We start from the raw sequence: 10,276 nt of genomic DNA, 5'->3' as shown, positions 1-10,276 counted from the left end.
ATATCTAAGCCACCATTGCAAATCTTTTTATTTTTTTTTAGTCGATGGCATTAAGTCTTCCCTCGCTTCGAGGGCAGGTTCCTGAGCTTTAAGCAATTGAAAGAGGCTTCGTGCAGCGGTTTCTGTGTCCCGACGGGCAACAGCGGCGGTTGCTGTTCCTCGGCGCGGCCCCGGCCCCCTGCTGCGCGGCGGCTCCGGCGGCGGGAGCGCGCTCCGCCCCTCCCCTCCGCCGCCGGGGGCGCGCGCTGGGCGGACCCGCTGGGCGGACCGGGCGGGCAGAGCGGCGGGCTCGCTGGCGGCGCGCGCGGGTGGGGGGTCACGTGGCCGGAAGGCGCGCGTTGCCATGGGAGCATGGCGCCGCGGTTCTGGGCGCTGCGGTGCTGCCGCTGCCGCCTCTTCCAGGTGCAGCAGGTCGGTGCGGGCCGGGCCGGGGCCGGGGATCGGGGCCGGGGGGCGGCGGCGGCGGCGGGCGTTGCCGGGGCCGCGCCTGACGCGCTGCGCGCTCTCCTAGGCCAAGCGGAGCGGGAAGTGGAGCTGCGCCGTGTGCGGGCAGAAGCAGGCGGTGCAGAAGGTGAGCGGGGCCCTCGCCGCCGCGCTCGGGCGGCAGCAAGCGCCAGCTGCAGGCCTGGCCCCCCCCCGCGGCCTGCCCGGCAGCGCCGCGGGGCGCCCTGTGTGGTGGCCGCGGGGAGTCCGGCGCGGTGGCGGTGGGGGGCCCTAAGCGGTGGAGAGCCCTGTGCGGTGGCTGTGGGGGGCCCTAAGCGGTGGGGAGCCCTGTGTGGTGGCAGTGGGGGGCCCTGAGCGGTGGAGAGCCCTGTGCGGTGGCTGTGGGGGGCCCTAAGCGGTGGGGAGCCCTGTGTGGTGGCAGTGGGGGGCCCTATGTGGTGGCCATGGGGGGCCCTAAGCGGTGGGGAGCCCTGTGTGATGGTGGGAAGCCCTTTGTGGCGGCCATGAGGAGCCCTGTGTGGTGGCGCTGGGAAACTCTATGCGCTGGGGAGCCCTGTGCAGTGGTGGCATTAGGGAACCCTGTGAGGTGGCCGTGGGGAGCCCTACGTGGTGGGGAGCTCTGCGCAGTGGCCTTGGGGAGCCCTATGTGGTGGGGAGCCCAGTGTAGTGGCCGTGGGGAGCCCTGCCCGGTGGCCGTGGGGAGCCCTTTGCAGTGGCAATGGGGGGCCCTGTGTGGTGGGAGGGCCCTGCGTAGTGGCAGTGGGGAGCCGTGTGCCCCACACGCTGAGCACCCTGGTCAGTGGCATCCCTGTGCAGCGTGTACCCCCATTCAGTGGGTAGCCCTGCATGGCAGTTAGCCCTGCACAGGTTGACACAGGCCCCGCCACACGCACAAGCTTTAGCTCTTGCCGGCGCTTGAATGTTAGCTGGGCTGGGGGAGTGCACTGCCTCATTTCATGCTGCCGCCTTTTGGCTGCTCCCTAGGCCTTGTTTTCACTATTTTCACAGGTTTACGGCGAAGGGTCTGGGCTGGACTGTAGGCTCCATGTCCAAAAATTAAACTTGCTGCAGGGTGAGGCGGAGGAAGCACTTAGCTGGACATCTCGGTAGAGTGTACCTGTCCGTTTCTTTTGATGTGCTGCACTTAGTGCATATGTTCGCATACTGGGAGCCTGTTATCTAAGCTGAGCTCACAGGGAGGGTTTTCTGTCCCCTTGTAAAACCATGGAATGTGCCAGTCTTGTCATCAGCTCTTAGAAGCAAACTATCGGTTGGGTTTAGTGGCCTTGCATGTTTCTTTTCACTAGTATTTTTTTCAGGTAAGTTTAATTGATTAATAGTGTATTTTGATAGATCTTTACCCATTAAAGTATATGCAATAGGGTTTGGCTTTGTTTTTTTTAATTGGTCCTTGTTTACTGCTTGCTGAGTTGACTCTGGAGGTGTCCGTCTTACAGGCTGACCAGCCGTGCGGGTGGGCATCCCAGCATCCTCAGAGGAAATATTCTCTAAGTTGCTGCTAGCTAAATGTTGGCATTCGGGGGGTTTCACCTTGGGAATCTGTTGAGAAATTCCCCCTGCTTTTGATAAAAGACTTATTTTAGTGCAAACGTTCGGGTGTAATGCCTGCTGGGCTGGAAAATCTGGTAGTGCTTTCCTGTTTATTTCACTCCTGAATCCGTTTACAAAGTGCCTAATCTGGAACTGGTCTGATTGTCTGTACGGCTTCCTACTTACTCAAGGTTATTTTCAGAAATCAGTCAAAACTGGACAGATAACTTAGTTGCATATATGGAGTGCTTCAGAGTTAAACCTCGTGTGGGAAGAAAACTTGGACTTTGTTCCCTTGTAAAATAGAGTCACTATTGCTATTCTCAAGGCAATATGAAAATACTTTCCCTTTTCCCTGTTGATTAGGATACAATTAGTGACTTTCAGCTGTTGTCCCAAAAGGCGTGCTGTTATATCCCTAGTTATGATGATTGCTTACAATTTGTCATAGCATGATTAGTAGCTTTAGATCAAAATTGCTACTCTGTGTGTATAGGAGGAAAGAGGGCTGCCCTCTAACTACCCAGATTTTTCTGAAGTATTTGGGTAATATATTTTGCAAATCTTTCATTTGACATCTGCTTTTGTACAGATCCTTTTTTTTCTGGCATGCTTTCTATCCAAGGCCCTATCCCTTGTGCTATGACTAGGTGATATGAAAAATATAAAATGACAAAAGTGTATTCTAGAAGCTCCAGTTTAAACATCTATTGTAGATGCATAGAAGAATCTGTAGATGACAACAAGAATATAGCGATCCAATGTGAAGACAGTTTGGTCGAACAGGTAAGATGATACCTACAAAGCTGAAGTAAATACTAACCCTAACAAACCAGGTGAATCGGAATGAAATCTGTGATCCCTTTATATTGGTCCAGACAGCTGAGATGATAGATAGCGTGTGTAACCAGAGAGGCTCCAGCAGAGAGGGAATGAGATATGTGCAGAAACTCTCTCCTCCACTGGGATACTGAATCTGGGAATGTGATACAAGAACACATACTAAACGGACTTGTGATTTAAGGCAACCAGCACTTGCATTAAAAAAACCCAAAACGAGAGCCCTGTATATTGTTGTTTTCAGTAATTCTCCGATGTTGTAGGAAGCAAAGGCAGAAGTCAGTCGCTGGAATAAATATCTGGATCAGGGCAATGAAACTCAGGAAGATGAGGAGGAGGAAGAATCAGGAGGTACAGAAAGGCAACAGTTCTGCTCCCGGAGGAAGAACACTGTGGAAGAACAAAGGTACAGAAAATACTTTTTTTTTTTTTTAATTCCTACCTTTAAATGGTGAAGTTTGGTTCAGGGGGGTGGGAGGTAGTGCAGGTCTGATAGCTGAACAAAATACAGGCTGCAATGAGCAACCTGACCTGACCTGACCTAAGCAGAGGTTCAGTACTTGGGGGCAAAACTCCATTTATTGGTAGAGCCATTCTTTTTTATGAACATCTTTGGTGATTTGTTAGTGATAAATTCCCAGTGGAGCTAACCTGTCCTTTTTGTGAATGGTTCTCTTGGCCAGGAAACACCAGAACAGCTTCCCCTACACTGATGTTCAGGAGTTGTCAGAGGAAAATGGAGCTTTCCAGTTTGCCTACCAAGCCAAAAAGGTTAAAACCTCTGAGGTGTTTTAATTGTACAAGATGGTTCCTACTAGTAAAACAAAACTATCCTCCTGGCCTCTTTTGTGTCATGGTAATACTCAAATGTTTTGGCAGTCCTGTGCTCTTCTATTTGAATGATTGATGGGGGAAGAGAAAAAAAATTGTATCATGAGTTCATCTCTGAAAGATTTAAGGCAAAAACAATGCCACCCTGTGCAAGCTAAGTGGTTGAGCCGGATTCCTGCATCAGCACAGGCGCTGTCTGTTCTTCCTTGCCTTGCTGAGCAGCACCTGCGTAGCGTGCAGTTATTCAGGTTACTGTGATTCCATGCCGTGCTAAGGAAGCTGGCCTTGGTCTTCACAGCCCAGAGTTCACAGGCCCACCCAGAGCATCAGCCTCAGCTCTGCCTCAGAGTGGGGGTGAAAACTTGGGTGCATTTGAAGGACAAGAATGCTGTTTCTTTGCCTGCCTCCGTGCAGCTTGGCTGTGCAGGGTGGATTTGTAACTGAGCTCTCTTTCTCTTTACAGCGCAAGCAATGTTCAGTAGCAGTGCCTAATCAAGGTGATGGAGATGCTGTTTGTGGAGACAGTATGAGTCCTGCTCTTTGTGAGTCTGTGGTGTCTGAAGGGAACACACAAACCCCAGCTCCTTCTATCAAGTCCTCAAAGTGGGAAAAATTTCTCTCGTGTTCTGACGACTGTAGTGAAAATGCTGCCAAGGTCACCTTGTCACCACAGGAGGGCGGTAGAAAGCTGGGGCTACACAGCAGCACTGCAGCAGACATCTTCATGGTCAGTAGATATTCCAAAAAGGCTGGAAATTTTCTACCTCCAGGGGCAGGCATCGAGTTTAAAAAGTGCCTTGCTAGTACTGAGCAGCTTGCCCCAAAACTGCCTAGCACTGTGCTGCCTGTCCATTGCTCAGCTGATGAGGACATGTTGTTCAAAGAACCTCAAGGCCATTTCATAAGGGCAGGATCTGCTGTCTTAGATACCACAGCAGGAAGGTGCCCTGTGGCTCGCTCTGTAATGCCTGTTTGCCCTCCTGCAGCTACCCTTGCTCTCTCTGACCCTGGGCTAAAGCCCTCTAGCATTTCCCATGAACCCCTGTTCTGCACAGGTGATGAGTTTGATGATGATCTCTGAGAAGCTCTGGGAGCTTTGGCCTTGCTTTCTTGTTTGCATCTCTACAATTTATTTTGTAATGTTGAATACTGAGACTAGGTGTTGAATTGAGGCATCTATTTTTGATCTAACCCTTTCAGAACTGCACTATTAAAGTTGTTAATTAGCTCTACTGCTGTGTCTGGGGGAAGGGTATGAGGAAGGGGAAGACTTTCTCTGTGGGCAAGTACTAGATTTATGGAAACAAAGACTGAACAGGTCAGCTTGGGTGAGAACCTCAAGTCCCTCTCCAGTTAGCCAAGTATCTATTTCTGTCCAGTGCAATTCAATCTGTGATTAGTTCCCCATTATGAACTATAGCTTTTTTTTTTCCCCTGTGCTATCCTTTTCTTTGCATCTCCCATAGCAACTCTTTCTTCCAGGGCTGCAGAGCAGCCTTCAACTTATAGCATTTGATTTGCTTTCAGAAGCATAGCCTTTGTACTAAGGGCCCATAACTGAAATCTGAATAGAAGTGCTAGGTCACATTAATTACAAAAAAAAAAAAGGTAGAACTTCCCTTTGACAGCAGCCAAACTCTCTATCTGCTGCACCTACTTGCAGAGTACATATACTAAGGCAGGCCTGCAGTCCTGGACTGCCTCCCTTGCCCTGCGAGCTGCTTAGTGAGTTGCATGCTGGTAGCCTGGTCTCTCCAGTGTCTTCTACAGTATATTGCAGTGAACAGAGCAATACAACTGTGATACTTAAATACTCTCACAGACTCACCACAGAAGTGAAAGACAAGAACTAGTATTTATTTTTTTCCTCCATTCTACAAGTACTTAGGAACATGAGACAGAAACCCTTAGCAAGAAGAAGGATGAACTGCTAGAGTTGTTGTACTGATGCTTTCAGTTAAGAAGAAAGTGCTTTTTGTTAGAGACTTCTACAAGTGAGGTGGATGCTTGGAATACTGGATGGCATCTAGTGCTGCCCCAATGTCGCAGTTCTTTGTCTGCAGGAGTCGAGTGAGCCATCCACCCTCATCAGAGAAGCCCATGGAGAGCATCTGGGACAGTGATTCAATCAGGCGAGGGTCTGCTTCTGTTAAGAGAAGAACAGTTTAAAAGGTGGAACACTTCAAACTTAATTGGCAGACCAGAGAGGGCTCCCATACCACAAAGTAGGTAGGCTGGCACTAGCCCTAGGAAATCTAGTCATTGCTAAGTGTTATGCCCTAGGAAGGGGGAAGATTGAGACAATAAAAGATATCTAACCTGCTGAGTAAACTGCTGAGTCAGCCTTGTCTGGCCTTGTAGGACAGTTAAGGGGCCTGGCATACTCTTACTAGCTCCCACCAGAAAAAATGCTATCTGAGGTCATACTAACCTAATCTGTCCTTCTAAGCATTCTCCTTTAAGAGCATAGAGGAAGGACAGGATTTAGGATACTGCCTTTTTTCATGTTGGTTGAGTGGGGTATTGGTACCAGTCTAAGCAGAAGTATGTCAACACTTAGCTGCCCACATTACAGGAGAAAGAGCACCCTATTAGAAAGTCAGGCAAGTGCTGCCATACGCTTGCCCAATTGCAAGATTATGGACAAGTTTAGCTGTAGTTTGAGAGCTTGGTTATTACCGCCTCCAAACAGCTCATTCTTATAGTGGGCAAGCTGACAACTCCTGAGTTAAAGGTACTCAGCTATGAAACCTGCATGCATTTCTATACCTGGTGGGAGATGTGGGTAGAGTGCAGCCTCTCGCAATCCTGTAGGTCCTGTTTGGGCAGGACCCTGAGATGGGTCCAGGGAGCTGGGACCCTCTGTCTCTGGCATTTGAAGAGACTGCAGTTCACCTGTGGAGGGATCCACTTCTTTGGAAGATAAATGGGTCCAGTCCTCATCACCACCTGACGAACTGCTAGACTCGCTGTGTTCCTGAAATGGCCAAGAAAGAAGGTCCAGGTGTTTCAGTGCTTTTCAGGTAGGATGCATGTTCCTACTATCTGCCTTTAATATAAAAGGATTACACCCACAAGAAGTCCCAACACAGCTAATTTAGAGCTGAATGCTCTAAAGCAGAAAACTAGTCTATCACTTAATTGGCTGAGATCTTCATATTCAATCCCACAGTGCACAACATATTAAATGAATGTAATAGTTCTTATACCTGGGAGTGGAAGCTGCCTTCTTCCATTTGTGTGGGCAGAGGATCTATCACCATGTCTTGTATCTGCTCTGCAACAGCATTTACTTCTGTAGCAGGATCTGCGCTATTCCAGTCTGGTTTGGTCTGAATGTTCTGGTTAACAGTATTGCTGGTGGACTCTGCACTGTTCTTCTCTTGATTGGGAGAAGCAGGAGTCACTTTGCTTCTCTGTCCTCCATGTTCCACATCAATATCAACTTCAATACCTATAAAAAGCATTTGAGATGAAGAGTTTTACAGATTTTTTTCAAAGCAGAGCCCTGAAAGAGCCTTTGTTAATCCTGGTCTAAACTCAGTGTTTCTGTAAGCCTATAGTTTCTTAGAGCACATGCAGGAATTAAGTGCAAAACATTTTTTAAAATAAAGAATAGTTAGCCACCAGTCTCCTCTTCCTCTTGAGACAGATGCTCCATACACTTAGAGAGTCAAGGCAGAAGTTGTGCATATCCATATAAGTAAGGCAAAGCCCTGAGTCATCACTGACTTAGTGTTGCAGTCATAAAATGTTAAGTGTTTCCTCATTTTCTTCCAAATGGGGACTCTGGAAGGATATTCAGTGGATGTTCTCAGCCTAGGCATTTTTAGTACAGGGAGTAAGTTAAGATTCTCAGGCCTAGCAGCACGAAGTAGTTCAGGTATCGGCCACAACAGCTCATTGCTCCTGTTAAAAGGAGCTACACAAAGCCAGTCTCGGGGATGGGAATGGACAAACCAGAAGTCACTTACCCAGGGGGCTCAGAAAAGCTGCAACACTCTCCCCAACATTCTTTAAGAAGGTGACATTGGGGTCCTGAGGCTGGCTGTTAGTAGAAGCTTCTAGAAAAACAATTTCTGTTAGCACACAGCAGCTCAGGGGGGAGATGGCATCTATAGAGTGTATCCCTCAAGAGATCTGAGTATTTGTTTTCTATCGCTTATCTATGCTGCACAAGAAAGGCAGTACAGAGACCTAAACTAGCTCTGAGCTAGCTCTGGAACAGAAGACCAATGACAACAGCATTGTTAAGGCTCATTAGCCATGCTGCAAGAGGCACATCTAGAGTAGGGTAGTGATGAGCTTGATCTAACATAGTGCTCCTTGAGTTGATTAAGTAGTATCTCTGTATCCTCCTATCTATTGCATAGGCCCAAGCAAGCCTTAAGACATGAAAGGTGCTAATTATTTTAAGCAAATTCGATTAGTTTTTGTGTGTCTCTTCCACCCAGATTCCACAATTCCAAACTGTGCTGCAGAAGCCTCAGCTACTCTGGCTCCGCCACCACCACCTTGTTTACCAGAGCATCTCCTCTTACCTTGCTCAGTGGGTGGACTGGAGGCTGCAGCACTGGCTTGGGCTTGTTCAGAGTTTTGACAAGGAGCTGGAGGGACAGGATATCCCCAGCGATGCATCCATGGGAAGGGTGGAACACCATGCCGCATCTTACGGAACCAACGTCCTCGGGGAAGCCACTGGAAAGAGTAATGTTCATGTGACTGTGTTCATACAGATTCTGAGCAATTGAAGCTAAAGGCATAGATTTGGTTTAGCAGCTTTCATGGAAAATCTCATTTGTTAATCTCCCTCCATAGCAGAAGGATTTTGCTCACCTCAAATGGATTTAGCAGTGGACTTTGAAACATCACCATGTTGTGCTCCTTGTGGATGCCCTTACTCTCACAGGTGCTGCACAAGTCATAGTCTGGACAGACAGTGCACTTGAACCTAGCACCCACCACCGGTCCTTCACAGCCATCACAGATCACGTTGGGATGCACCATATCACGGGGAGGCTCCTGGCTGCATTGGGCACGATGTTCCCGCTTGCACTCTTTTTTCTCTATTAAGGGAAGGAGAGAGTGTCTAGAACCAGGTTACTATTTAAAGGCTGGGAATCGGGCAGGGGAGAAGGAAACAAACAGCACTTGTTACAGCAGTATTGACTTACTAGGTCAGTTTATTTTTATGCTGGCTGCCAAACGCAAGCTGGGGGTATGCAGGAGAACCTGAATCAAGTGTGAAGTGGTTTCACCAAGCTACCTGCTCCTCGGTCCGAGCATGCCTTTCCTTAAAGGATTCTCTTTCCATGTTTGTATTAGATTAATAGTGCACTACCCCATTTGGCTTCTTGTCCTACCTTTCTGGGCAAAAGGCTTCCTAGGAGGGAGCTAAGGAATGCCAGCAGGCTTAACAGAGGCGAATGGGGACAACAGTGATGGCTTGTGTGACTCAGACGAGCTGCACACCTACAAAGCTTTGTAGGCATCTAAATCAGCACAAGGCAGTAGGGGAAAACTAAGCACTGACGGATGGGCTGAAATTCAGGCTTTCTGATACATCATTGTGAATATTAAAGAGATCGGTGCCAGTCATGCGTTTCCAGGTAGCCAGCGTGACCAAAATGGCTTTTTTGTGGCGAGCTGCAACTACAGGACCGAGAAACGCGGTGAGCCCGCCCGCCTCGCCCCCGCAGGGAGGCTCCTGCTTCGCCCTTCGCTCAGCGCGCCGCGGGGGGCGGCGGGTCGCGGCGGCGCCGCGGGGAGGGAAGGGCCCGAGCTCGCCTCCCCCGACCGCGCGGCCCCGCCGGGGCTCGGGCTCGCAGCGTTACCTTTGATGTAGACGCGGAGGACGCCGTCCTGCACGTAGGGCATGGCCAGCTCCAGCTCCTCGTCGCTGGAGAAAGCGATCAGGTCCCCGTCTTCGTCTGGAGAGGGCGGGAGCCGCGTTCAGACCCCGCGGGCGGGGGTCGCCGCCGGGGCAGACCCGCCGCGCCGCCCGCCCTGCCCTGCCCTGCCCGCCGCCCCCCGGCCCCGCTCACCCTTGTAGTGCATGCGGAAGGCGGGCGGCGGCCCGGCCCGCAGCAGCCCCTGGAAGAGCTCGGCGACGCGGTCGTGGATGGCCTGGTAGCGGGCGGGCGGCGGCAGGGAGAAGCGGCGGATCTCGCGGGCTGCCTCCTCCTTGCCCAGCAGGTAGGCTTTGACCGTCAGCGCCGCCATGGCTGTGGCGCAGCAGGAATTGCCGTCGGGGCGCCGGGCTGGAGCGGGCGGAGCGGAGCGCGGCGCGACGCGATGCGGCGGGGGGCGGCCCGCAACCGCCCCATTTATAGCGCCGCGCCGCGCCGCGCCGGGGGCGGCCGCGGCCGCCGGCCCCGCCCCCGCCTCCCCGGCCCTCCGCGGAGCCCAGGGGCAGGCTCCGCCCCCCGGCCCCGGGCTCCGCCCCCGGGGTCCTCAGAGCCCATGCTCAGGGCCGGCCCTGCCCTACAGGCTCCGCCCCCCCGGTCCGGGCTCCGCCCCCGGTCCAGGCTCCGCTCCAAGGTTCTAGACGTTCTTCAGATTCCATGCTCAGGGCCTGCCCTGGCCTCCAGGCTCCGCCCCCTGGGTTCAG

The 10,276-nt window shown here is 51.3% G+C and overlaps 2 protein-coding genes across 6 annotated transcripts; one reads left to right on the top strand and one right to left on the bottom strand.

Moving 5' to 3' along the window:
- The first annotated feature begins 325 nt into the window (after positions 1–325).
- On the top strand, positions 326–4,894 carry MRNIP (MRN complex interacting protein). Of its 2 annotated transcripts, XM_067304683.1 has the most exons (7): positions 326–411; positions 512–571; positions 1,453–1,550; positions 2,712–2,781; positions 3,099–3,241; positions 3,519–3,606; positions 4,130–4,894. In XM_067304683.1, exons 1-7 carry the CDS (start codon positions 352–354, stop codon positions 4,745–4,747), a joined length of 1,137 nt encoding a protein of 378 aa, XP_067160784.1. In that variant the 5' UTR covers positions 326–351; the 3' UTR covers positions 4,748–4,894. The 2 variants fall into 2 exon arrangements, with proteins under 2 accessions (XP_067160784.1, XP_067160785.1); XM_067304684.1 differs by lacking the exon at positions 1,453–1,550.
- Positions 4,895–5,502: 608 nt separating this feature from the next.
- SQSTM1 (sequestosome 1) lies at positions 5,503–9,968 on the bottom strand. Of its 4 annotated transcripts, none has more exons than XM_067304682.1 (8): positions 9,711–9,968; positions 9,501–9,596; positions 8,503–8,732; positions 8,208–8,364; positions 7,641–7,730; positions 6,876–7,120; positions 6,562–6,643; positions 5,503–5,812 (listed from the first exon to the last, which is right to left on the bottom strand). In XM_067304682.1, exons 1-8 carry the CDS (start codon positions 9,886–9,888, stop codon positions 5,655–5,657), a joined length of 1,236 nt encoding a protein of 411 aa, XP_067160783.1. In that variant the 5' UTR covers positions 9,889–9,968; the 3' UTR covers positions 5,503–5,654. The 4 variants fall into 4 exon arrangements, with proteins under 4 accessions (XP_067160783.1, XP_067160780.1, XP_067160781.1 ...); XM_067304679.1 differs by having other exon boundaries at positions 6,436–6,643; positions 9,711–9,967; XM_067304680.1 differs by having other exon boundaries at positions 6,436–6,643; positions 7,641–7,727; positions 9,711–9,967.
- Positions 9,969–10,276: the final 308 nt, after the last annotated feature.

The sequence above is a fragment of the Apteryx mantelli genome, chromosome 14 (assembly GCF_036417845.1).
Source record: "Apteryx mantelli isolate bAptMan1 chromosome 14, bAptMan1.hap1, whole genome shotgun sequence".
In the NCBI taxonomy this organism is placed as follows: domain Eukaryota; kingdom Metazoa; phylum Chordata; class Aves; order Apterygiformes; family Apterygidae; genus Apteryx; species Apteryx mantelli.
Note: the sequence above shows the minus strand (reverse complement) of the source record. Positions and strands in the feature narration are given on the sequence as shown.

Excerpts from the sequence above, each read along its gene's own strand:
- MRNIP (XM_067304683.1), top strand. The coding sequence starts at position 352 with ATGGCGCCGCGGTTCTGGGCGCTGCGGTGCTGCCGCTGCCGCCTCTTC. Across the intron at positions 1,551-2,711 it reads GCACTTAGCTGGACATCTCG|ATGCATAGAAGAATCTGTAG; the intron begins GTAGAGTGTACC and ends CATCTATTGTAG. Across the intron at positions 3,242-3,518 it reads AACACTGTGGAAGAACAAAG|GAAACACCAGAACAGCTTCC; the intron begins GTACAGAAAATA and ends TCTCTTGGCCAG.
- SQSTM1 (XM_067304679.1), bottom strand. The coding sequence starts at position 9,888 with ATGGCGGCGCTGACGGTCAAAGCCTACCTGCTGGGCAAGGAGGAGGCA. Across the intron at positions 8,733-9,500 it reads CCTCCGCGTCTACATCAAAG|AGAAAAAAGAGTGCAAGCGG; the intron begins GTAACGCTGCGA and ends TTCCCTTAATAG. Across the intron at positions 8,365-8,502 it reads CACTGCTAAATCCATTTGAG|TGGCTTCCCCGAGGACGTTG; the intron begins GTGAGCAAAATC and ends TACTCTTTCCAG.